General features: G+C 42.9%; 1 protein-coding gene across 4 annotated transcripts in view; it reads left to right on the top strand.

Moving 5' to 3' along the window:
* GAS2L3 (growth arrest specific 2 like 3) overlaps nucleotides 1-26,521 on the top strand; it is a 77,526-nt gene extending 51,005 nt beyond the window's left edge. For all 4 annotated transcript variants that reach the window (XM_073545032.1, XM_073545031.1, XM_073545033.1 and 1 more), the window contains exons 6-10: nucleotides 3,153-3,294; nucleotides 6,520-6,583; nucleotides 7,107-7,242; nucleotides 8,148-8,255; nucleotides 22,140-26,521. In XM_073545032.1, the coding sequence (XP_073401133.1) occupies nucleotides 3,153-3,294; nucleotides 6,520-6,583; nucleotides 7,107-7,242; nucleotides 8,148-8,255; nucleotides 22,140-23,405 (1,716 nt within the window). In that variant the 3' untranslated portion in view covers nucleotides 23,406-26,521. The remainder of the gene's footprint in view (nucleotides 1-3,152; nucleotides 3,295-6,519; nucleotides 6,584-7,106; nucleotides 7,243-8,147; nucleotides 8,256-22,139) is intronic.
* The last annotated feature ends 421 nt before the right edge of the window (nucleotides 26,522-26,942 follow it).

The raw sequence follows: 26,942 nt of genomic DNA, 5'->3' as shown, positions 1-26,942 counted from the left end.
GTCGTCTGCCCAAGTGGATATGGCCTTTGCTGCCCAAGAAGAAGCAAAGACTGGACATACCGCTGCTGATGCCGCTTCGAAGGCAGATTTTGCTAGAGATTCTATGATCCTATCATTAGAATCTTTTAGCGACGCCACACCTGACAGCGGAAGGACCGTATTATTAGAAAGTCTGGACACGGGAGGGTCCACCGAGGGAGAAGCGGCCCAGTTGTCCATGAGCTCTTTAGCAAACGGGTACAGCACGCCGAGACGCTTTCCTCTTTGAAAGCGTCTGGTCGGATCTTCTCTCTCCTTTGTAAAAATCTTTCCAAACTCAGAATGGAAGGGAAACACCCTGGATGGTGTTTCCGCCCGTCTGGACGAAACCTCCTGATCTGAGGATTTCGCAGGGGCGTCAGCGATGTCAAAGGTATGGTGAATCGCGGCAATGAGGTTTTGCACCGTAACCTTCATGTTCGCATCCTGGTCCGAATCCAGCTCTAAGACCCCTTCCGATTCCGAAAGCGCTTCGCCTGACACGGGGGAGGAGGCCCGAGAGGGAGACTGCTGGGGACTATGGGGTGAGGTAGGACGAGGGGAGGACTCCGCCTGGAGGTCCTGCCTGGGCCTCTTGCGACTGCCGCTGGCTGGCTGGCTCAGATGGGACGTCCTGAGACGTGCTGGGTCCCGCCGAAGCTCCCAAGGGCAACTTGTCCAGAATGGCTACTAGGGACTGAGACACCTTGATGAGGTCTGCCACTGACTGTGATTGAGAGGAGGCCCAACCCGGCATGGGGGGCTCACTCGCCCCTGGGGCTATGGATGTCTCCTGAGCGGCGTCGGGCTGGACGCAGAGCGGGTACGATCAGACTTAGAGTTGGACATAGTGAAAAGAGAGGCAGTGCCGGCCGGTTGGGGGACAGAAGGCAGAGAAGGGTGTCAGTCTGCAGGTGCAGAGCTACTCACGGTCCGGTGTCCCCAAGGGCGACGCTCTCTGATCTGGCTGCAGGATGAGGCCAGGCCAATCCGGCTGAAAAAAAGGCCCAGCAACCGAAAACCGGCAGGGAATGAGGTCCGGCTGGCAGGCTGAGAAGATGGCGACCACCAGGGAAAGGGCGCGCTGCCAGAGGGAGAAGAAGGGCGGAGCTCGCCACAGAGATCCCCCTTAGCACCGCCCGCTGTCCAATAGCAGGCTGGTGTGAGGCAAGGGGGCTGGGAAGGCCTAGGACGGGCGGGAGAGAAGCCCGCTTAGAAGAAAGGGGCAGGGGGCGTGGCCCGAGAAGAAGCCGGGGCCTAAATTAATAGCGCCGGCCGCCTGTCAGCAGGGGGTCGGCGCAGAAGACGCGCCGCAACACCGGGCCGCAACCCCGGGCCGCGTCCCTGCTTCCCACAGCCCGACCCCTGTATACCCCTGCCGGGATGAAGAAAAAACGGGGGGGGGGGGGGGGCGCAGAACAAGGCCCGAAAGAACAGGGGCCTTCATGGATGCGGCGACCGTGGGGAGAAGCGGGCGCGCAGGCCCTACCGTGGTCCCCTGGCGACCGCCTTAGGATGAAAACGCCGGGGGACCGCTAGACCGCATACTCACCCAGGCCGGGGGCCACAATAAAGGTACCCGAGAATCCCACGCTGTCTGTCGTCTTTATGGAATCCACGCCTCGTCCAACCGTCAGGCTCTGGTAGGCGAGATGGTGGGAGGCGGGGGGCAAGGACCGTCCGTATAGCTGGCACGCACCTGTGCGAGGCTCCTGGTCCTGACGCGGAGACCTATGAGGATACGGGGTGGCAGTACACGCCGTACTCATAGTCTCTTTGTGGGAGTACGGATGTGACAGTTCACTCCGTATCCCTCCGAAACCTGTAAAGGAACGACGCACGACGAGGTAGATAGGGGTCTAATAAAAGACCCGTGTCCACCTCCTACTGACACTAAGCTAAACTGAGGAACTTCCTGCCGGTCGGTGGGGTGTACACTGCGGAGGAGGAGCTAACCTTTTTTTGTGCATAGTGTCAGCCTCCTAGTGGCAGCAGCATACACCCATGGTCTCTGTGTCCCCCAATAAGGCGACCGAGAAAATTTGATATTTTATTCTCATACTAGATCTCTTCATGATTTTTGGTGCCGTCATGGTATATTGGCCCGAAAATGTTTGTTTCTGATATTTTGAAGTGCCAGAATATATGTGGTAGTTGGACTAATTTCAAGTATATGTAAAGAATAAAAGTCAGTGTGCAAAAGCTTGCCATATGCAGTGTCACCCAGGTAAATTGGCCATGTGGCAATGAGGGTCCCTGGTTTTATTTCTTGTCTTGGTTTTTGTGTTTGTTTCAAAATTTTAAGCAAATATTATGTAAGTGCCACCGTTCTTCTCTACACATCTTCCCTTTAAATTTTCACGTGTACCTTTCATTCCAGAAGAATAAGTTGGTGTTTACCGTATTTTTCAGCCGGTTTTTTGACTGAGACCTCACCATACTCCCAGTTCCTTTTCATTATGTGCAGTTTTGGTGTAATTTTCGAATGAGGCATCTGAAAATTAGGATGACTTTTCTTTAAGCTATTACAAAGCTTATTTTTACATAAATGGTTGATGAGAAAGATGGTGTTTAAATATAAAGTATGTAATAGGTTGATTTTAAATATGATTTTTTTTTTTATCCCTTTCTATGTCATTAGTAAAGAAATCTTGCAGTTTTCCCTTTTTGTTCCTGAGACTTGTAATTAAACTTTTCAGCAGGTGTACCTTGGAAGGTAGCACATGGTCTACCATCCAAACTGATTGATCACCCCCTCTATAATAAGTACAGACAAATAAATGAAAGGGGAAGGGGCGAACTACAATAAAGTACCAGAAAGAAATGTTTCACTGTTTGGTTAGAACTGTAAACAAAAGTATAGGCGATGCATTACCTTTACGTTTATGAACTACATTTTATTATTTCTAATGTTGAATGTTTTTACTACAAATGGCACGCCTTCCCCTATTCTTATTATACATGTATGTAAATGTGTAGCTCTTTAATCATAAGTGTCCTATGGCCGCCATTCTGTTTACCACACAAAGGCAGATCTTGTACCCCTCAGTTCCATCTTTCTTGAGTTATACCGTGAGAAGTGCTTATTTTATGTATTTTGTATAGTGCGTTAAAGTTACGTCTCTATTTTCCAGGTTATGCCTATGAGGAGGGTCCCGTGCAGAAAAGATGCACCACCAGGGTCATTCTTTGCTCGAGATAACACGGCTAACTTTCTTCGTTGGTGTAAGAGTATTGGGGTGGATGATGCCTACCTTTTTGAATCTGAAGGTCTAGGTAAGTGTTTTGTGTTTTTTCACTTAGTTCTGTATATTTGTATAGTTTTAAAAGGACTATTAATATTCCTTGAGAACAGTTAGACTACGGAGCCAATTCATCATGTCTGCATCATTTTCACCAGTTATCTGGCTTTTAAAAAGTCACAAAATTTAAGACCCCTGCACCATCCTGTCCTTTATACTCCAAAGTAGATTGAACTTGGTGGGCAGTGAGGTCATGAACGGCCAGACACATTGATTTACTGTGTCGGTCACAATTCCGTAGATTGTCTATTTCCCCCCTCAGCCCGGAAAATCCCTTTAGCTTGTTTGCTTTAATGGTTACTCTGCGCCCCCCCCCCCCTTCCATAACCTTTTTATTTTCTCATCGATAAAGCTATATGAAGGCTTTTTTGGCTGACAAGTTGTAGTTTTGATTGGTACCATTCAATGTAGTGGAAAATGAAGGGGACTGAACTCAATGTGTGCTGAAATTGCACAAAAAAATGTGCAGTTTTGTTTTTTTTTAGTGATCATTGTGCTGTAAAACTTACCTGGAATCACGATTCTACAGGACAGTACAAATACTGAGATACAAAATTTGTATAGTCTTTTTCTTATTGTATAAGTACATTGTTGAATAGATGGTGTAAGGGTGAGCTCTGAGGGGTTGCTGATAGGCTGCAGTGCTGACGTCACGATCCTAGGGTTATAGAGCACTGGGGTACTGTATGTCATTAGGGTACAGTAGTATTTGTGCTGCTTCCAGGTGGGCTCATATGGCCCCCTAATGCCACTTGTTGGGGAACACTGACGTACAGTATGTATGAATAGGCAAAACGATGTAGCGGCTCAGGTCACAGCTTTGACTATACTATGTTTATGATCCTGTATGTTCCTAGACATCTGGCCATCTTTACTGTTACTTGTTCACATTTGAAATAATATATACAATGGCGTGAAAGTGTTTGCCCCCTTCCTGCTTTCCTATTCTTTTGTATGTTTGTCACACTTAAATTTGTTTTGTGATCTGAAACATTTAAATATTAGGCAAAGATAACACAAACACAAAATGCAGTTTCCAAATGAAGGTCTTCATTATTAAGGGAAAAAGAAATCCAAACCTACAGGTCCCTGTGTGAAAGTGATTGCCCCCTAAACCTAATAACTGGCTGGGTCACCCTTAGCAGCAACAACTGCAATCATGTGTTTGCGATAACTGGCAATGAGTCTTTTACAACGCTCTGGAGGAATTTTGTCCCACTCATATTTGCAGAACTGTTGTAATTCAGCCACATTGGAGGGTTTCCGAGCCTGAACCGCCTTTTTTTAAGGTCACAGCATCTCAGTCGGATTATGGTCAGGACTTTGACTAGGCCGTGCAAGTCTTAATTTGTTTTTTCTTAAGCTATTCAGAGGTGGACTTGGTGTGTTTTGGATCACTATTCTGCTGTATAACCAAAGTGTGTTTCACCTTGAGGTCACAAACAGATGGCCAGACATTCTCCTTCAGAATTTTTTGGTAGACAGCAGAATTGATGGTACCATTTACCACTGTCTTCCCGGTCCTGAAGCAGCAAAACTGCCCTAGACCATCACCATCACACTATCACCACCACTACTACATTTTACTGTTGGTATGATGTTCCTTTTCTGAAATGCTATGTTAATTCTACGCCAGATGTAATGGGACATACATCTTCTAAAAACGCCAACGTTTGTCTCGTCAGTCCACAGAGTATTCTCCCAAAAGTCTTGGGGATCATCAAGATATTTTCTGGAAAAACTAAGACTAGCCTTTATGTTCCTATTGCTCGGCAGTGGATTTTGTCTCGTGACTCTGCCATGCGGGCCATTTTTGACCAGTCTCTTTCTTATTGTGAAGTCATGAGCACTAACCTTAACTGAGGGAAGTGTGGTCTGCAGTTCTTTGGATGATGTTGTGGGGTCTTTTGTGACCTCTTGGATGAGTTGTTGCTGCACTCTTGGGGTAATTTTGGTTGGCCGTCCACTCCTGGGAAGGTTCACCACTGTTCATGTAATCACCATTTGTGGATAATGGCTCTCACTGTGGTTCACTGGCGTCCCAAAGCTTTAGAAATGGCTTTATAACCTATTCCAGACTGATGGATCACAATTACTCTTTCTCATTTCTTCCAGAATTTCTTTGGATCGAGGCATGATGTCTAGCTTTTAAAGGTGTTTTGGTTCACTTCACTTTGTCAGGCAGGTCGTATTTAAGTGATTTCTTGATTGAGAACAGGGGTGGCTGTAGTCAGGCCTGGGTGTGACTAGGGAATTTGAACTCCGAACCCAAAGATGTGATAAACCACAGATAATTTGTTTCTGTTTTTTTTGTTTTGTTTGGGGGGGGGGGGGAATCACTTTTTCACACTGGGTCTCCTGTAGGATTGGATTTCTTTCTCCCTTAATAAAGGCCTTCACTTAAAAACTTAAAAACTGCATTTTGTGTTTACTTGTGCGGTCTTTGTCTAATATATAAATTTGTTTGGGGATCTGAAAAATTTAAGTGTGACAAACATGCAAAAGAAATGGAAATCAGGAAGGGGCAAAAAAAAGAAATAAAAAAAATATATATATATATTTACTTTTTTTTTTCTGTTTGAATCCCTGCCCTTTTACATAGCCCTTCTTTCACATCAAAGAAACCTACTTATCTCTCCTGTGGCAGATGGATCATGTTTTCTACATGTTTCGTTAAATAATTGTGAATATTTGTTTGACCCATTTCTGATCATTAGAGATGGCTTTGTTTTATATTCTTATGATAAGAAACCAGAAATAAGTCCCAACAAATGATTCCATTCAGAGAGGCCATTTTAATCTGCTATACTTCTAAAAATATGAAATCTTGTGATTGATATATGAGAATGGCCAGGAGAAGCTCGATCTTCACTAAAACTTCAAATACTTCAGATTGCAGCCCTGTAAATTCTGCCTTTAAGGAACTGACTACAGCTGCCACGTAGGATTTGTCAGACTGCATGTCGGCTCATTACCAGAGTGTATGTATCTGCTATTGCAATTAAATTTCTCTGCACCAATAGTCCTTTTCAAGACTTCTCTTTGTGTGACGCCATTGTATTTTGATTGACACAACTCTTGTTCGAAAATAAAAATCCATAATGGTAACACTTTATATTGGTGATTGTGTTTGCTGTAATCAATCTATGGAGTCTCATTGGTAATTTATTTTCTGAATTCTGGTTGAAATATTTTCCAGTTCTCCATAAAGACCCCCGACAAGTGTGTCTCTGCCTCCTTGATGTGGGCCGAATCGTATCCCGGTATGATATTTAGTATTACTTTTATTTGTATACCTTTCAAAAGCTAATCTAAGGCTACTTTCACACTTGCGTTACGAGGCGCAGGGCACGGCCGCCGTGCAGCTCCGCCCCCTCCGGTCAGATCCTCCTATGGGCGCATGACGCTGCATGCAACCTACGTACCCTATCGTTGGCATTGGGTACGCAGTCCGTACGCTGGTATGCTTTTGCTGGCGCATGCACCCTTTTGACGGTGCGCCGACGTACGCCAAACGCACCGTGTTGCATATTGGTGCACTCGGCGCATCTTCAAAAGGGCGCATGCGCCGGCAAAAGCATACCAGCGCACGGCCTGCGTACCCAATGCTAACGATGGGGTACGCAGGTCGCATGCAGCGTCATGCTCCCATAGGAGGAGCTGACCGGAGGGGGCACGGCAGGGGGCGGAGCTGCACGGCGGCAGTGCGCTGTGCCTCCTAACGCAAGTGTGAAAGTAGCCTAACAATGGGACTTAAACTACCTTCTACTAATATAATTTTTTAAGATATGGAGTGGAACCACCTGTCCTCGTAAAGCTCGAAAAGGAGATTGAACTTGAAGAAACCATGTTAATGGAGTCTGGACCTCTAGCTCCCACCACTATTGAGAAATCCTGCTGTCACCACGAGCTGCATGAGGCTGTAAGATACCGGCATAGTACATATTCTAGCGTGGTATAGCTGTAGCAGTAAAGATGAGTAGCAACTAGTGATGAGCGAACGTGCTCAGATAAGGTGTTATCTGAGCATGCTCTGGTGCTAACCGAGTGATTTTGATGTTCTTAAATAATATTGACAGCTGCGAGACCTGCAGGGATTACCTGTTTGTTAGGCAATCCCTGCATGTGTTGCGGCTGTTGCACAGCAGTGAGATGCGTAGGTGCAGGGACTCAACATATTGTTCAAGCACCCCAAATTCCCTCTGTTGGCACCCGAGCATGCTCGGATAACACCTCATCTGAGCATGTTTGCTCATCACTAGTAGTAACTAAACCGTTCTCACTATAGAAATGTTATTTCCCCCCAGAACTAATACTCACACTTGGGGGTCCTGGCTTTAAACCGATGGGGGCTTATTTACTGGGTCTCTCTTACTTGAGTCATATTTTTCGTGGGTTAAATGTGTATACAGTCAAACATTACATCAGACCCCAGCATTCCTAAGTAATATTTTCCACGTCACTAGGTGCTGTCAGGCAAATGTGCCTTTCAACACTTTCACAGGACAGTCCTTGCTTTGTTTTGAAAACTGTTAAGAACCTTACCTACAGCATGACCTGAAACTTCTCTGCTTTCAGTCCTGTGATGTCAAAAAGAAATGTGAAAATTGCTATGGGGGTTAGAACATCATATGGGAAAATAGACTCAGTTAGACTCACCTGATAAAGTCCTCTAAAATATGTAACGTGGAGCCTTTTGACTGCGTCTCCTATATGCGCTTCTACTCATTAAACATTTGGCCAATAGTTGTCATAATCGGACAACTAAAAAGTGTTTTTTATTTTCTTGTTAATTTTATGCATTTCTTAATTGCATTCTCTTTGCAGGTGACCCACATTGCTCAAGATCCTCCCTGCAATTGTTCACACAGATTCTCTATTGAATATTTATCAGAGGGCCGCTATCGGTTAGGGGATAAAATCCTATTCATAAGGGTAAGGTTTTAAATGGTTATCTACATCTGTCTTCCTCAGCACATAAGTCTCCAGTCTCTTCAACTCCATGTTACTGGGCAAGGATGGGCATTCTTACTTGAGTGACACTTGGGTTTGTCTGTGTGCTTGTTCTTGATTATACAGGGCTATCATTTTATTTAAATATAGAGATTAGAGTGCTTTGGAACAAGCACATAGAAAAGTGAGAGCAGTGATTTGGAGACCTGCCTTGGAGCAGTGGCAGGAAGGGGGTCAGATACTTGTGATTTTGCAGGACTGATAACATCAGCTCTAGGTTTTAAGGCCCCGTCACACATAGCAATCTCGCTAGCGAGATCGTTGCTGAGTCACAACTTTTGTGACACAACAGCGATCTCACCAGCGAGATCGCTGTGTGTGACAGCGATCAGAGACCGGCCCCCCTGCCGGTATCGCTGATCGCTGCAAGAAACCTCTGGACATTTTTTTCGTCGCTGATCTCCCGCTGGCCAGCACGCATCGATGCGGGAGACCAGCGATCAGCTGTAAAATAATAAATAAAAAAAAAAATATATTGTTCTCACCTTCCGACGTCCCGTGCAGTCTTCCCGCCTCTCTCCACGCTCCCGGTCCCAGTAATCCTTTGCAAGAATGACCGCGACAACGGACGTCATCGCGGTAATTCTCGCAAAGGATTACTGGGAGCGGGGCTTAGAGAGAGGCGGTAATGCTGTGCGGGACGTCGGGAGGTGAGAATAACAATTTTTTTTATTTTAATTCTATTTTTGACATGAATATGGCATCAGCTTTAGGCTGATGAGTAGATGGGAGGTTGAGTGGGAACTTGATCGTTGGCTCCCCAGCCTGGGATTTAACTACTGCCATACTTGGTCAGACTCTGGTGGTCGATCTCCTTGGCAAAGGGCTGTAAACTAGTAATAAGACAAAAGCTCTTCTAGCAGGAAAATAACAGCAGATAGAAGCAAGTTTGCTCATTTTCATGCTGATTAACTATACCAACTTCATAACATGAGAATAACTCTTTAGGGAGTTTAAAACATGACTGCAGATTCTAGAAGAAATGTACAAGTATCGTCACTACTAAAATGTCCTCTCTAAAATTCCATTTCACAGCCAGTACTCAACATTTTAATGCGTCTGTCTTGAATCCACATCAAAGCAATTGCTTTGCATTAATTATGAGAAGCCCATTACAAGGTCGTAAAGATCAGAAATCACGGATTGAATTTCCAACATGCTAACATCTTTTGGAATTACCACCTGAGCCTAAATAATTATTTTGCTGCCACAAGGCACCTTTTTTTTAATAAATAGGTTCCTTAGTATTCCTGACTTACTCATTTTGCAAGAAAATATTTCAGACAAATCAGCAGGTAATTTAGTGTACAGTGAAGAAAAGATGACCTAATTATGTGATGATGTACTAAAAGGGCACATCAGCCTTTTTTTCCTTCCTTTCCATGAATTGCCGGAGCACAGACCTAGCAGCAGTTTCCTGGAGGAAGCATCTGTGTCATCTCGGCACACAGTGGGTAGAGGAAACTGTGAAATTAATGGAGTGTTAAAGCTTCAGAAAAGGAAGCAATGCTCCACTTATAACATATTAGCCTTTATGTGGTGTTTTTCCTGATTTATGGTTTGCTGTGTAGAATTTTTTTTTTCAGCTGTTGTAATAAAGGGTTGTGTTTTACTGGGCTTTGTAGTCAGTGGTAAATGAAAAATTTTGCTGCGATTTGGCCTCTGAGCTGAAGCCACACTGAGTTAAAACATTTTGCAAAAATACACACATTTTAGGTTTTAAAAAACTAAAAAAGAAATGGCCACAATATCATTATGCTTTTAAAGGGAATCTGTCAGTGGGTGAACCATCCAAAGCCTACAGTGGGGAAAATAAGTATTTGATACACTGCCGTTTTTTGCAAGTTTTCTCACCTACAAAGAATGGAGAGGTCTGTAGTTTTTGTCATAGGTACACTTTTACTGTAAGAAACAGAAAATCACATTGTATGATTTTTAAATAATTACATTTTATTGCATGAAATAAGTATTTGATCACCTACCAACCAGCAAGAATTCTGGTTCTCACAGACCTGTTAGTTTTTCATTAAGAAGCTCTCCTAATCTGCACTCATAACCTGTAATAATTGCACCTGTTTGAACTTAACTGAATAAAAGACACCTGTCCACACAATCACACGCCAACCTCTCCACCATGGCTAAGACCAAAGAGCTGTCAAAGGACACCAGGGGCAAAATTGTAGACCTATACAAGGCTGGGATGGGCTGCAGAACAATAGGCAAGCAGCTTGATGAGAAGGCATCAACTGTTGGCACAATTATTAGAAAATGGAAGAAACACAAGATGACTGTCAATCTTCCTCAGTCTAGGGCTTCATGCAAGATCTCGCCTAATTGGGTAAGGATGATTCTGAGAAAAGTCGGGAATCAGCCCAGAACTACACGGGAGGACCTGGAAAATGACCTGAAGAGAGCTGGAACCAAAGTCTTAAACATTACCATTAGTAACACACTACGCCGTCATGGATTAAAATCCTGCAGGGTATTCAAGGTCCCCTGCTCATGCCAGCACATGTCCAGGCCTGTTGAAGTTTGCCAATGACCATCTGGATGATCCAAAGGAGGTCATGTGGTCAGAGGAGACCGAAATATAACTTTTTGGTATCAACTCCACTCGCCATGATTTGGAGGAAAAAGAGTGAGTACAACCCCAAGAACAACGTCCCAACCATGAGCCATGTTGGGGGAAGAATCATATTTTGGGGATGCTTTTCTGCAAAGGGGACAGGACAACTGCACCATATTGAAGGGAGGATGGTTGGGGGCATGTATCGTGGGATTTTGGCCAACAACCTCCTTCCCTCAGTAAGCGCAATGGAGATGTGTCATGGATGGGTCTTCCCGCATCATAATGACCCAAAACACGCAACCTGAGCAAGTAAGGAGTGTCTGTTAGAAGCATTTTAAGGTTCTGAAGTGGCCTAGCCAGTATCCAGACCTGAACCGAGTATAAATTCTTTAGAGTGAGTTGAAACTCAGTGTTGCCCAGTGACAGCCCCGAAACCTGAAAGATCTGGAAAAGATCTGTATGGAAGTGTGGGCCAAAATATCTTCTACAGTGTGTGCAAACTTGGTCAAGAACTAATGGAAACTTCTGACCTCTGTAATTGCAAACACAGGTTTCTGTATAAAATATTAAGTTGCTTTTCAACTCTATAATAATTTCATGCAAATTAATTATGTAAAAATCATACAATGTGACTTTCTGGATTTTATTTTTAGATTCTGTTTCTCACAGGTGAAGTGTACCTACGATAAAAATTACAGACCTCTCCATTCCTTGTAGGTGCGGAATCTTGAAAAATCGGCAGTGTATCAAATACTTATTTTCCTCACTGTGCATATATGCGTATCAGTTATAGAAAGTTGAGTAAAAAGATACTTTGATATATGCGACTCAGGGTCTTACTCCAGAAAAATCTCAAGTTTTTTTTTTTTTTTTTTTATATATAAATATGTAAAGCTGTTTAGATTTGTGGACCGGACCCAGATCTCACTGAGAATCTGCCTCCATGGCTTATTTTAAATGAAAAGGTGCAATACAAGCGTGAGATGTGTAATGACTGAGATATGAAGATCAGAAGAGCAGAGTATCACACTGGTAACTGCGCCTTTCATTTAAAGTAAGCTCAGATTCTCAAGGAGATCTTTGTCCAGCCCAGAGATCTTAACAGCTCATTAATATATCAAACAAACAGGATTTTTCGGGAAAAATATATCAAATCACAGATATCAAGTATCCGTTTATTCCGCTTCCTATGGCCTAAATGCCCATGTAGACGGATGACAGATTCTCCTTTAATAACGCTGTGAGAGGCACTATTGATTGTCTCCTAAGGAAGAAGACGCCGGGTGGATAACTTTTTTTTTTTTTTTTTTTAAGCTTCTGAAATGTAGTAAGAATGTTTCATTTGCTGACCACAAGCATAAATGTTGACTGTGGTGAAGGATTAAAATATTAAGTAGTAATTTCAAGCTTTACTTAACAGTGGGAGAGGCCAAAATAGAGATGACATCAACGCTCTTCATTTGCTACATTCACAGACTGCCTTTTTTTTTTTTTTAACGGCATTTTCATATTACAAATGAACGGATACACACAACACGTCGCTGTGGCCTCATTCTGTCCAGTTACAGACTCTAGTATAGACACAGATGCAGTCTGAATACAATCACTTGGATTTCTGGTACATATTTGAAGATAAACAATTTGTAAGCAAAACCATACATATTTAAGAAATTTACAATATAAAAAAATTAGTCAGACTTGTGTGTATGTAAAGTGGTATATATACAGTTATGTTAAGAAATATTAGGACAGTGACCTAGTTTTGGCATTTTAGCAGTTTACCAAAACAACATATTCTAGATACAGTTCTAGAATCAATATGGGCTTAAAGTGTAGACTTTCACCTTTAACTTGAGGGTATTCACATCCTAATTGGATAAGGGTTTAGGAATTACAGCTCTTTAATATGCAGCTGCCTCTTTTTCAAGGCACCGAAAGTAATTGGACAATTATCTTAAAAGCTCCTCAATGGGCTGCATGGGCTATCCTCTTGTTAATTGATCCCCAATTAAGCAAGTAAGGGTAACGTTACACTAAGTGACGCACCAGCGCTCCCGACAACGATACGACCTGGTAAGAATCGCTGGTGCGTCGCTACATGGTTGCTAGTAAGCTGTGAAACAGTCAGATTTACTCAACGACACAGCAACAATCCAGCGATCCGTATAACGACCTCGCCGGTCGTTGGGACCTTGTCATGCAGCAGCGATTCTGACGACTCCCGCCTGCATCCATGATTTCTGAGTCACTAATGAGGTCGCTCGTCGGTGTCAAACACAGAGATGCGCGCTGGCCAGCGGGACACCAACGATCAAAAAATGGACCAGGACATTTGAGCACGATCAGCGACATCGCAGCGGTGGCCTGGTCGCTGCTAAGTGCCACATGTAACGAGATCGCTGGCGAGGTCGCTGTTACGTCACAAAATCGGTGACGCTTCAGCGATCTCGCTTAGTGTGAAATACCCCTAAAGGGTCTGATGCCGATTCCGGGTGTGGCCTTGGCATTTGGAAGCTGTTGCTGTAATCCCACAACATGTGTTTTCTATGGAAGAGAAACAGACCATCGTTGGGCTGAAGAGAGAGAGAAAAAAGGCAGAATTGTTAGGAATGGCCAAATCAACAGTTTGGAACATTCTGCAAAAAAAAAAGCGCACTAATGAGCTTGAGAACGCAAAAAGGCCTTGATGTCTACGATGGACAACATGGGTGAATGATCGCAGAATCCTTTCCATGGTGAAGAAAAACCCCTTCACAACATCCACCCAAGTGAAGAACACTCTCCAGGAAGTGCGTGTTTCAGTATCGAAGTACCATAGAGAGAAGACTTCATTCACACGCATCCACCGCCCTGGCATTAACTCTCTACTCTCCATCCATATCGGCCCCTCACTCCTTTCCTCTCCTATGTATAGCACTCACACTCTTTTCACATTAAGTTGCACAGATCCAGTCAGTGCCACCATTCAACATAAGAGACGCTCTCACAAATCACTTAACCATCTGCTCACTCTTTCTATCCTCCTCCTAGTCGCAGGAGACATTGCTCCCAATCCTGGTCCCCCATGTTATAGAAAGTCAAACCCCCCAACTGCTACACTCAGAAACCCCTCTAATCTTATTAATATTCCCTGCATGCCATCTGTCTCTCAATTGTGAACTTTGGAATTCTCGCTCCGTGTGTAACAAACTCTCCTTCACTCATGACTTTTTCCTTTCTAATTCTTTTAACCTCCTGGCTCTTACTGAAACCTGGATCCAGCAGTGAGACACTACCGCTGCTGCTGCTCTTTCATACGGGGGACTACACTTCTCGCATACCCCAAGATCAGACAATAGAGCAGGTGGAGGCATTGGTCTGCTCCTATCACCAAAATGTACCTTTCAGGTTATACCTCAACTACCCTCACTAGTCTTCCCTTCTTTTGAGGTCCATGCCGTCAGACTCTACACCCCCTTCTCCATGCGAGTGGCGGTGATGTATCGTCCTCCCGGCCTCTCCTATCAGTTCCTGGATCATTTTGCCACTTGGCTTCCACATTTTCTCTCCTGTGACATCCCTACCCTCATCATGGGAGATTTCAATATCCCCATTGCTCTTCCCCTCTCCCCATCTGCTACTCACCTTTTATCCCTAACCACCTCGGTTGGCCTTTCGCAGCTTACTAATTCTCCAACGCATGAAGACGGAAACTCCCTCGACTTGGTCTTCACTCGGCTTTGTGCAGTGGATGATTTTGCAAACTCCCCTCTCCCGCTCTCTGACCACAATCTTCTTTCATTCTCTATCAAGAACTGCCAGGCTGCTCAGGTCACCCCCACTGTCCATACGTATAGAAACATACAGGCCATTAACACCCAGAAACTTATGAAGAACTTGCAGTCTTCATTGGCCCCTATCTCCTCCCTCTCATGTCCTGATTCTGCACTGAAGCATTACAATGAAACACTTCAAAGTGCCCTGGATGAACTTGCACCCCCTATAAATAGAACACCACAACACAGACGGCGACAACCCTGGCACACCCTCCAAACACGTTTCCTGCAGCGGTGCTCCAGGTGCGCCGAACGTCTGTGGAGAAAATTCAGTCTACACGAAGATTTCATCCATTATAAGTTTATGCTTCAAACATACAACACTGCCCTTCACCTCTCAAAACAAACCTATTTCAACACCCTCATCACCTCACTGTCCAATAACCCGAAACGTCTCTTTGACACTTTTCATTCTCTACTCAACCCAAGAGTACAGGCCCCAACCACGGAGCTCCGAGCTGACGATCTGGCCAATTACTTCAAAGAAAAAATTGACCAGAATCGACAGGAAATTATCTCCCAATCACCTCATACCATGCACTGTCCTCCCTCCCCCACTGCATCTAGCTCACTCTCTGATTTTGAACCAGTCACAGAAGAAGTAGTAAGCAGGCTCCTTGCATCTTCTCTCCCAACCACTTGCATCAGTGACCCATTTCCGTCACATCTCCTCCAGTCCCTTTCCCCTGCTGTCACCACTCACCTAACTAAAATATTTAACCTCTCTCTCTCTTCTGGTATCTTTCCCTCCTCATTTAAGCATGCCATCATACATCCACTACTTAAAAAACCATCCCTCGACCAAAACTGTGCCGCTAACTATAGACCTGTCTCTAATCTTCCCTTCATCTCTAAACTCCTGGAACGCCTGGTCCACTCCCGTCTTATCCGCTATCTCTCTGATAACTCTCTTCTCGACCCTCTCCAATCCGGTTTCCGCTCTTTACACTCTACTGAAACTGCCCTCACTAAAGTCTCTAATGATCTACTAACAGCTAAATCAAATGGTCATTACTCCATGCTAATTCTCTTGGATCTCTCTGCAGCATTCGACACTGTGGATCATCAGCCCCTCCGCTGGTTCCTCCTCCTCTCACCTTCTCCTTACTGTTGGGGTTCCTCAGGGATCGGTTCTAGGCCCCCTCCTCTTCTTGTACACTGCCCCTATCAGTCAAACAATCAGTAGATTTGGTTTCCAGTACCATCTCTATGCTGATGACACCCAATTATATGCTTCTTCTGTCATCACGCCAGCCTTTCTAGAAAACACCATCGATTGTCTAAATGCTGTGTCTATCATCATGTCCTCACTATATCTGAAACTGAACCTGTCAAAGACTGAACTCCTTGTGTTTCCTCCCTCTACTAATGTACCTATACCCGACATTGCCATTTCTGTGTGGTTCCACTATTACTCCCCAGCAACTTGCCCGCTGTCTTGGGGTCATACTTGATTCCGAGCTTTCCTTTGCCCCCCACATTCGATCACTGGCTCGCTCTTGTCATCTGCACCTCAAAAACATTTCTAGAATTCGACCTTTTCTTACTGTTGACTCTGCAAAAACTCTTACTGTTTCTCTTATTCATTCTCGTCTCGACTATTGTAACTCTCTTCTAATCGGTCTCCCTCTCACCAAACTCTCCCCTCTCCAATCTGTCTTGAATGCTGCAGCCAGGATCATATTCCTCACCAGTCGTTACACCGATGCCTCTACCTTGTGCCAGTCATTATACTGGCTACTCATCCACTCCAGAGTTCAGTATAAACTTATTACCCTCACCCACAAAGCCCTCCATGGCTCAGCACCACCCTACATCTCCTCCCTTGTTTCTGTATACCACCCTACCCGCGCCCTCCGTTCTGCTGATGACCTGAAGTTAGCATCCTCAATAATCAGAACCTCCCACTCCCGTCTCCAGGACTTTACACGTACTGCGCCAATTCTTTGGAATGCACTTCCCAGGTCAATACGATTAGTCCCCAATCCCCACAATTTTAAGCGTGCCCTGAAAACGCATTTATTCAGACTGGCCTATCGCCTCAACACATTAACCTAATCTATCCCTGTGTGGCACAGCCAAAAGTTTTACCATAACCAGGTTCCCCGCATCATGTTCCCACATGCTTTATGCATCCATTAGCCCTCTGTGTCTGTAATGTTACACACTTAACATTATGGCTGGTCCATACAATCAGGGCAACGGTTACCACCCACCTTTCGTGTCTACTTCTTTCCTCATAGACTGTAAGCTTGCGAGCAGGGCCCTCATTCCTCTTGGTATTTATTATAATCTATGTGATTATTGTTATGCTGTAATGTCAATTATTGTCTGTACAAGTCCCCTCTGAAATGTAAAGTGCTGTGGAATGTGTCAGCGCTATAGAAATAAAATTTATTATTATTATTATTATTATTATTATTAGAGCAATTACAGAGGGTCACCTCAAAGTGCAAACCATAATCTGCCTTAAAGGGAACCTGTCAGGTCACCCGTGCCCCGAGAACCACCAGCAGTTGTCTACATAGCTACATACCCTGCCCAAACAGTCCCTTTGTGACATTACACACACAAATAGATCTTTAGAAAACATACACCCGGCTGCAGAGGATCAATGCAGTGAGGGAAAGAAGCTGCACACATGCGCAAGGTATTTATAGTGCTGGCGATGACGCCGGCGTGATAACTTTGTAAGTGGGCTGACTAGACTGGGGATACTAACTAGTCAAAGGCCTCATTTACATATAATAAATTGACTATAGAAATACTTTTTATTAAGATCTGTTTGTGTGTAATGGAAGAAGGGGACTGTTAGGCAGGGTATTTTAGCTATGTAGACAACTGCTGGTGGTTGTGGGGGGCACGGGGGACCTGACAGGTTCCTTTTAATAAAAATGCCAGATTAGACTTTGTCAGAAAACATCTAAAGAAGCCTGCACCGTTCTGGAAAAGCATTCTTTGGACATAAAACGAAGATCAACCTGTATCGGAGTCATAGGAAGAAGAAAGTATGGAGAAACCATGGAATATTTCATGATCCAAAGCACACCACATCCTCTGTAAAACATGGTGGAGGAAGGGTGATAGCATGGGCATGCATGGCTTCCAATGTCACTAGGTCACTAGTGTTTTGATGTTGTTACTGAAGACAGAAGCAGATGGATGAATTCTGAAGTTACAGGGCTAATATATGCTTTGTACTCAAATTTAACCAAATGTGGTAATGTTGACTTTGCAGATGGACAATGACTGAAAATACTGCAAAAGAAACCCAGGCAATTTTTAAGGCAAAGAAGTGGAATATTCTGCATTGGCCAAGTCAACTACCAGATCTCAAACCCACCAAGCATGCATTTCACATGCTTAATACAAAACTTTAAGGCAGAAAGACTCACAAAGAAACAACAACTGACGTCCGCTGCAGTAAAGGCCGGCAAAGCATCACAAAGTGGGAAACCTAGCGTTTGGTAACGTCCATGGCTTCCAGAATTCAGGCAGTCATTGCCTGCAAAGGATTCTCTCTGCAAAGTTTTATTTATGATAAAGTTAGTATGTCCAATTACTTTTGAACCCCTGAAATGAGGAGGATTTGTAGAAAAATGGTTGCAATTCCTAAGCGGTTTACAATATATTTTTTTTAACCCCTCTAATTAACCCCTTCCCGACATGTGGCGTAGCCGTACTAGTACTCTGTGGGAGGTGCATTCCCGCAAACAGCAGTACTAGTACGGCGCGGCCTCATGCTGTGTGCCGTGGCGATCTGGTGCGGGTGTCAGCTGTATGTGACAGCTGACACTCCATAGCAATGCCCACAATTAGTACTAGCACGATCGCGGGCATTCAACCCCTCTGATGTCGCTGTCAGTAGTGACAGATTCCCTGCGTGCTTCCCTCAGGACAACGCTATGAGATCGTGTTGTCTTGAGGGTCTGCATGGAGACCCCCGGCACCAAGATGGCCGCGGGGTCCTTCCGAGGCCTGCAGGGAGGTGGCTTGTGAGCACCTGCTGAGAGCAGGCACCAGCATGCCTTCTTCCCTGCCTGTCAGATCGCTGATCTGATACTAAGCAGTCCTAAGTGTCAGATGAGCGATCTGACATTATATAGTGATGTCTCATACTGGGACAATGTAAAAAAGTCTAAAAAAAAATTATGTGTAAAAAGAAAATAAATAAAATTAAGATTCCTAAATAAAGAAAAAATACTTTTCCAACAAATATTTATATAAATAAAAAAAAAACTAAGTACACATTTGGTATTGCTGCATCCGTAACGGCCCGCTCTATAAAACTGTGCCTCCAGTTAATCCCTTCAGTGAACACTGTATAAAAAAAAAAAAAAAATGCTTTATCATCGTACCGCTGAACCTAAAGTGCAATAAGACGCAATCAAAAAGGCGGATGTAAATAAAAATGGTACCGCTGAAAACATCATCTTGTCCTGCAAAAAACAAGCCGCCATACAGCTCCATCAGCAGAAAAATAAGTTATACCTCTCAGAATAAAGCGATGCAAAAATAATTTTTTTCTATAAAACATTAAAAAATATGTCAATGAGAGATCACTGTAATCTTACTGGCCCAAAGAATAAAGATGTCTTATCAACTTTACCACACGCGGAGCTATATAATAAAAAAAAAAAAAAGGCTATTTCTGGTTTTTGTTCATTCTGTCCCCACGAAAATTGGAATAGAAAGCGATCAAAAAATGTCATGTGCCCGAAAATTGTACCAATGAAAACGTCAGCTCAACCTGCAATAAACAAGCCCTCACATGACTGTCGGCCAAAATATGAAAAAATTATAGCTCTCAAAGTATGGTGATGCAAAAATTTTTTCGCAATAAATAGCGTCTTTTAGTGTGTAACAGCTGCCAAACATAAAAACCCGATTATAAATCTAGTATCGTAATTGCACCGACCCAAAGAATAAAGTCGCCTTATGACTTATACAGCACGAGGAACGGCGTAAAAAATAAAACCAATTCTTCACCTGCTGCTCATTTTTTTCATTCTGCCTCCCAAAGATCGCAGTAAGGCTTGGCGCACATTCATCCTGCATTCTGCTCTGAGCGCTTACACCAGGGTTTCCAGGTAAATCTCTGAAATATGTGATTCAGACAGAACCCCCAGTGGAAGATTCCCTATAATGAGGCAAATGGAGGCACTGTAGGCGCCATAGGACCTGTGATCCGGCAGTGTCAGTCTTTTTAGGATTGCATAAAAGTGCCGTCGGCCAGAGTTTTGTGCACTTCTGAAAAGGACACCGCTGAGCAGAGGCCAGACGGAGTCCAGTGTAAGTCTGCCTCATTATAGTGAATGGATCCCTTGGGTGTTTCATCTGTCACATCACTCAGAGATTTAGTTTGAAACCCCAAAGTAGATGCTCAGCGTAAAGTGCTGGATAAATGTGATCCCTAACGTTATGTAAAATGTTCCCAACAAAAGCCTCAACTCGGTCCACAAAAAAAGCAAGCCCCCACTCAGATCCATCATCTGTTAATGGAAATATAGGAGGCTTCCACATTACTGGTAGCACAAAGGTTCTGGAAAATAAAAATGGCTTCCTACTCCCCAATGGAAATTCAGAAAATTGTGTTCTCCCAAATCCAAATGCCCCCTCGTTTCTTAGCCCCAGTGTGCCTAAGCAACATTTGGCGCCCATATGTTTGGCATTTCTGTAGTGATGAGAGCCCACCTAATTTACAGGTGTGTGTCTCCAGAAGCACAGGCTGGACTTAATGTACTGGTTACTACAACGGCAGTTTGCAATTTTCACTCGGCAACATCAGCTGCTTGTTTCTGGAACACACCCATGGAGTCAAAATAGTCACTACATCTGTAGATAAATTCCCAAAGGGGTATAATTTCCAAAATATGGTCTCTTGAAGGGGGTTTCCACTGTTTAGGCACATCAGGGGCTCTCCAAACGTGACATGGTGACTGCAAATTTTACATTCAAAACGTAAAATGACGCTCCTTCCCTTCCGAGTCCTGCCGTTGTACCCAAACAGTAGATGTCTCCCACATATGAGGTATCTGCATGCTCAGAAGAAATTGCAAAACTAATTTTATGGTCCATTTTCTCCTGATACTCTAACGAAAGTAAAAAAAAAAAAATTTGTCTAGAGGAAAATTTTTGTCAAAGAAAAGTTAAATTTTTTTTTTTTTCTTCCGCATTCCAAAAATTCCTGTGAAGCAACTGAAGTGTAAACAAACTTTTTGAATGTGGTTTTGAGTGCCTTGAGGGGTGCAGTTTTAGTATGGTGCCATTTTTGTGTATTTTCTGTCAAATAGGCCCCTCAAAGTCGCATCAAATATGAGATAGTCCCTTACTAAAAAAAGGTTTTGCAAATTTTGTTTTAAAAAGGAGAAATCACTGGTCAAGTTTTAACCCTTATAACTTCCTAACAAAAATTGTTTCCAAAATTGTGCTGCGGTAAAGTAGACACTTGGGAAATGTTACTTATTAACTATTTTGTGTGAGATGACTCTCTGATTTAAGGGCATAAAATTTAAACGTTTGAAAATTGCGAAATTTGGGTTTTTTTTGTTAATTCTTTTTAACAAACGCAAGTCATATAGAAGAAATGTTACCACTATCATGAAGTACAATATGTCACCAGAAAAGATTCTAAGAATCAGCAGGATCCATTGAAGCGTTCTAGAGTTAAGACCTCAAAGTGACAGTGGTCAGAATTGTAAAAATTGGCCCGGTCACGAAGGTGAAAACAGGCTTTGGGGTGAAGGGGCTAAACCTGAAAGTCCACACTTCAATTGCTTCTGTTATTTCTTTTTAAATCCAAAATAGTGGCATGCAGAGCCCAAATCGCGAAGATTTGGTTTCTCTTCAAATGTTTCTGGACCTATCTGTAATATATTATACAAACTTATATCACTATGCAATGTATATTTGTGTATAGATTCGATGCCAGAATCGGTGTATTCCTGTATCTCAGGAATATGGAAATGCTGCCTGCTTTTTTTTTTTTTTTTTTTATTTTGTATTACATTTAAGTAAAGCGAGGCCTCACATTTGAAAGTGGTGCTAATAAATTTGGGAACCTAAAGTGGAAAATGCAAAGAATACATATCCTTGGCACTTAATGTTAAAGTGTTATTCCCATAGGATGCCTAAGATATCCGTACCCTTCATGATCGTTGTGGGTCTGTCCACTAGGACACCAGACAATTTTCAGCATTAAGCTCCTGTGCAGCTCTTTAGACCTACATTTCCCTTTTTGCACAGTAGCTCTAGCAAACACTGTGCTAAGCCAGTGCTTTGGCCTCTTCATTTTCGGGATTGCAGGAGTCTGAGGTCAGGCCTCCACAAGGGATGGCATTTCTTAGCATCGCTTTATAAGATGGTAGTGAATGGATTCTTGTTACATGCTAAATCAGTATATTTGCTGTATTTCTCTTGCAGATGCTACACGGAAAGCATGTCATGGTAAGAGTAGGCGGAGGATGGGATACTCTTCAAGGATTTTTATTAAAATTTGACCCTTGCAGAGTCCTTCAGTTTACGACTTTGGAGCAAAAGATTTTACAGTTCCAGAAAGGCGTACAAAGTGACAGCGTGCCAACACAAACCAGCAAATCTCTACATCCTCCTGTAATGAACCCCATATCTGCAATAAATGCTTCACAAAAACTGGCATCTACCCCATCGCCGCAAGTAACGCCTTCCCGTATTAATCTTAAAAGTCAAAAGTCCCCAACGTCAACTACTCCTAGGGGAGCTAACAATTCACCATTGACATCAGTACGTCCCAAAATCCAAGTCATGCCAAGAAAGGGGTCTCCATTACTCCCTGAGCCACACAGAAAGGTAGCAAAGAAATCCAATTCTCCACCTCATACTGCTAGGCCTGAAGTGAAAGGTACACAGAAAAAACTTAGTTCACCTACTAATGTTGGGAAAAGTTATGGCTTACATTGTGCTAAAATAGCTCATAATGGTAAAAACTGTCAGTCTGGGGGCCCAAATGAGAAGATGCCGACTCCTAGGAGTTCTCCCACATCTTTGGCCCATCATATAACGAAGTCTAAGGGTGTGCCTGACCTTCAGACTAAGCCAGGACCATTAAATGTACCAACCTCTAGTAAACCAGCTATTGCATCATCAGTTAAATCTGATTTCTCTAAAAGGACTGGGGTTGTTAAACAGAACTACAAGAACACTGCCAATCAGAAATCTGTCCCAGCTACAGTTGCCTTCAAGGATGTGAAAGTAAGCAAAAAAACAGAGATGCCAAAGAACAATCTCCAGGAGAAGAAGCCCTTTGTTGTATCTTCTCGTGTGCCTGACAAAATCCCAAGTTATCCGTACCTTTCTCACCCATTGTCTAAATCGCCAACTGCAGTTGCCGTTAGCCGGAATACTACCAAACCGGTCCAGTCTGCCAAAAACTGCACCAATAAGAATGCCCCCGATAAGACTGCAGTGTCTGGACGCACCCCACTTTCTGTAGTTAAACTTCCACAGTCTGCACCCAAAACACAGCCTGTACCAAAGCCAAAATCCTCTACCAAAACTCAGCCTATAAGCCATACTGTAAAAAAAGATAAAGCACCAACTGTGTCTGATCAACTGGGTTCAAGAGCAAAATTGTCTCGCCGTGCCGCTCCTGATTCCACAAAAGAAAAAATGGTTAAAAATGAGGACCACCTTACTGTGGCAAAAAACTGATTCAGAATACCTTTCCAGTGTCACTAACAGTCGTTTCTTCACACACAATATGGAGAAAAAATGAATCCATTTGTTTTTACTGTATGGATAATTTAATAAGCGGTTTTATTCTCAATACATAAAGCCAAGTACAATCCTAAATTTCTAGCTATGACACTATGCAGGAAACACTTCTATAGGTTGTGTTCAAGTATCGCTACAGCTAACCAGGAAGATATGTACATACTAACTGGGCTCTGTATGGGAAAACTCCTGCTGGCAGGAACTGAACTATTTTGTATAGACTTTTACAAAAAACTGCCTCACTTGTGGTGATTGTAAGATTTACGTGCCTTCCCATAAGGGGTTTAAAGGAATCTATAGATAGATGGGTAATTGACAAAATTATGATTTGGACCTATGCAAAGTAAAAAACAAAACCCTGTAAAATAAGACGCCAAGTTGCAATGTTTGGTAAGGCATGGTTTGTGTTTTTCTCCTCCAGAGTGACTTTGTGTAGAAATTCTGCTACATATTTGTTCACGTGATGTGCATATCGGCCTCTATCCACACTGCTATAAGGGGAGCTGCAGAAATTTGGGAGTCCGGCTTCTTCGCTTCATTGCTTGAATCACAAAGTGTAGTTCACTAATAGGTTTTAAAACTGGTCCAAGCTGGAGAATCACTTTATGAAACGTTGCTATTTGGTGACTTAAAAGTTTTAAAAGAATCACTTGGGGGAGTGGAGAGACCCTAATGTACTTTCTTCTTGCCAGAAATCAGAAATGGTCCTATATAAAAAAAATTTATTTAAATTGTTTGAAGATCCCCCCATTTTTAGTGTGTTTTAGGTTTTTGTGCTTTTAACAGCTCTAAAAAAAAACCAAAAAAATCCTTTCAGATATTCAATTAAATTTTACTCTTATTTTCCTTCTCTGAAGGTATATATGACTTCATTTTTATGTCCTGTTTACGTGTTTTTTTTTTGTTTTTTTTTACCCCAGCATAAGAAAGGACCACATAAGACAGCTAAAAAAAAAACTTTAAAATGGCTTCTGTAGAATTTTTTTTTTAATGTATTGGAAATATTCTTTCATTGGTATTGGGGCAAGAAACAGCTATTCATGCTAACAGTATATTATAGTTATGCTTTTATTATTTTATTTTTGCATTTATTTTTATTTCACACACTAAAGGTCTTAGGGGGTTACAAAGATGTTTGGAGGACATTTTAAGATATTGATACATTCTTTTTGTTGCCCCCTGTAACTAGCAGTTGTAGGGGAAATTTAACCCTCCTGGTTGCATAGCAGAGCTAAGTCTCCTGGGACCCAGCAGCTCATGATCACTGAGTCAGTTGGTGGAAGTGGCACTGTTGGTGCTTCCTAAATCTGTATACACAAGTGCTGGCTCAGTGTTGTCTATATAAAGATTGAGAAGGTAAACCTGGTAATAAACCATATTTATCTTTTCTGTGAAGTCTGGCTGTGTCTGAGAGCTGGTTTCCGTCCCCCACAGCTGCACAATCTCATGCAAGCGTCTTACACTGTTTTGATGTTTTTAGAACATCTGTACAGAGTAAATAGGGGAGTCCCCGGACATTTTTAGCCTATGGGAAGTCCAGAATTAGTTAACTTAAGTGTTATGATCCTAAAAGGCTAAATGAGATTTTGATTCTATTGTTTTCAAATATTTAACTTGTAGTATTTTTCAAACTATAAGACGCACCGGACCATAAGACGCACCCCAATTTTCAGAAGGAAAATAGGGGAAAAAATAATGTGTCAAATGGGGGGGTCCGTCTTACAGTCCGAATTCAGCTTACCTGGGAAGGGATCCAGCACAGGTGGAGGAGTGGTCACAGGGGTCATTCAGTGGTCCAGGCTGGTGCGGTGGCGGCAGCTGTGCTGTGCTGGGGCTTCGAGGAAATACCGGCGGAGCCCCCCACAGAGCACAGAGAGCCGCTACCCCTGCACCGGAGCACAGCCCACTGCCACCACCGCACCAGAGCCCCGCGGCACCAGCCATGGACGGTTGTAAGTATATTGCGACCATAAGACGCACCCCCACTTCCCCCCCAAATTTTTTGGGAAAAAAGTGCGTCTTATGGTCCGAAAAATACGGTAGTTCTCTTTCCCAACCAGCCTTGCATCCTCACCCTCGATCACCCCTTTATTAGGCTATGTGCACACGTATGCAGAAAATTTCTGCATAAAAACCGGACTCCTTCACAGAAAACGCGCGTTTTTGCCGCAATTTTTTCCGGAGCGTTCTCAGACACATAGAAAATAGCTAGAAATGCGGAATTTACCACAAAATTAATGAGCATGTTGCGTTTTTTTCGTGGGGAAAAAACGCATCAATATGCACAAAAAGTGCAAAATGCATTAAATCGAATGGGAATCTTTTAAGTGTTTTTGAGCGGATTTTTTGGTAAATCCGATGGAAAAATGCGAAAAAAAAAACCGCTGTGTGTGAACACAGCCTTAGAAGTGTGATATGGTCCATGAATTAGTGTATCCTTCCTAATTTTCTGATATTACAAGGGGACCTTTGCATATAATCATACCACCCATGGCATTCAGTTAAGATAAACTAGGAGGAGAAAAAAATAGCGCAATAGGCTTTCATCTGGGGGAAATAAAGGTGTATAATCTAGATGCAGAACACTACTTTCACAAATGTCTAAGGGATAATGTAACATGACGATGCAAGGGGACTTATAGGCCATGCAACAGTCCTCTTCGAATTTTTTTATATGCAGATTGTCTCTTCATAGAGAAAGGACTTGGACTCTAGTGTCACCTACTGGAAGTAGCAATCCTAAAACTCAATATTGACCCTTTAACCCCTTCACAACATATGAGGTATATTTACTTCATATGCTGTGTAGTACTTGACTTTGATTATCATATATATTTATTCATTCACAGGCAACCACGGCTTCAAGACTCCTAATTGGACTATTAAAGTGTAAAACAAGTTTTATTTTTTTTCACATTGTTTAAAAACATTTCAAATCACCCCCCCCCCCTTTTGTCCAATTGAAAGTAAAAAAGAAAATACACATTTGGTATTGCTTGGTTCAGAAATGTCCCATCTATCAAAATATAAAATAAATTAATCTTACTGGTCAACGGCGTAGTTGCTTTTTTTTTTTTTTTTTTTTGTCGCCTCGACACTGCAATAAAATGCAATAAGAGTTGATCAAAACATTGTATCTACCCCAAAATGGTGTAAATAAAAGTCACCTCAGGGCATCAAAAATAAGCCCCTCACCCAGCCCCAGATCTTGAGAAGTGGGAACGTTACTCAGAAATTGGCGACAAAAGCAAAAACTTTCTTCGTACACATCTTAGAATTTTTTTTTTTTTTTTTACCACTTAACTAAAAAAAATAAACTACACATGTTTGCTATCTGCATACTCATACTGACCTGGAGAATCATATTGATAGGTCAGTTGTACCATATAAAACATGCAAAACACAAGCCGCGGAGACACCATCACATGTTTCTCAATGCAAGCAATGACAAGCCAGGTCTTTCCCCGGGAAGGA

This window comes from Dendrobates tinctorius, unplaced genomic scaffold (genome assembly GCF_039654945.1).
Source record: "Dendrobates tinctorius isolate UK_male_01 unplaced genomic scaffold, ASM3965494v1 ptg000139l, whole genome shotgun sequence".
NCBI classification, from domain to species: Eukaryota; Metazoa; Chordata; class Amphibia; order Anura; family Dendrobatidae; genus Dendrobates; species Dendrobates tinctorius.
This window is presented reverse-complemented; position numbering and strand designations above follow the sequence as displayed.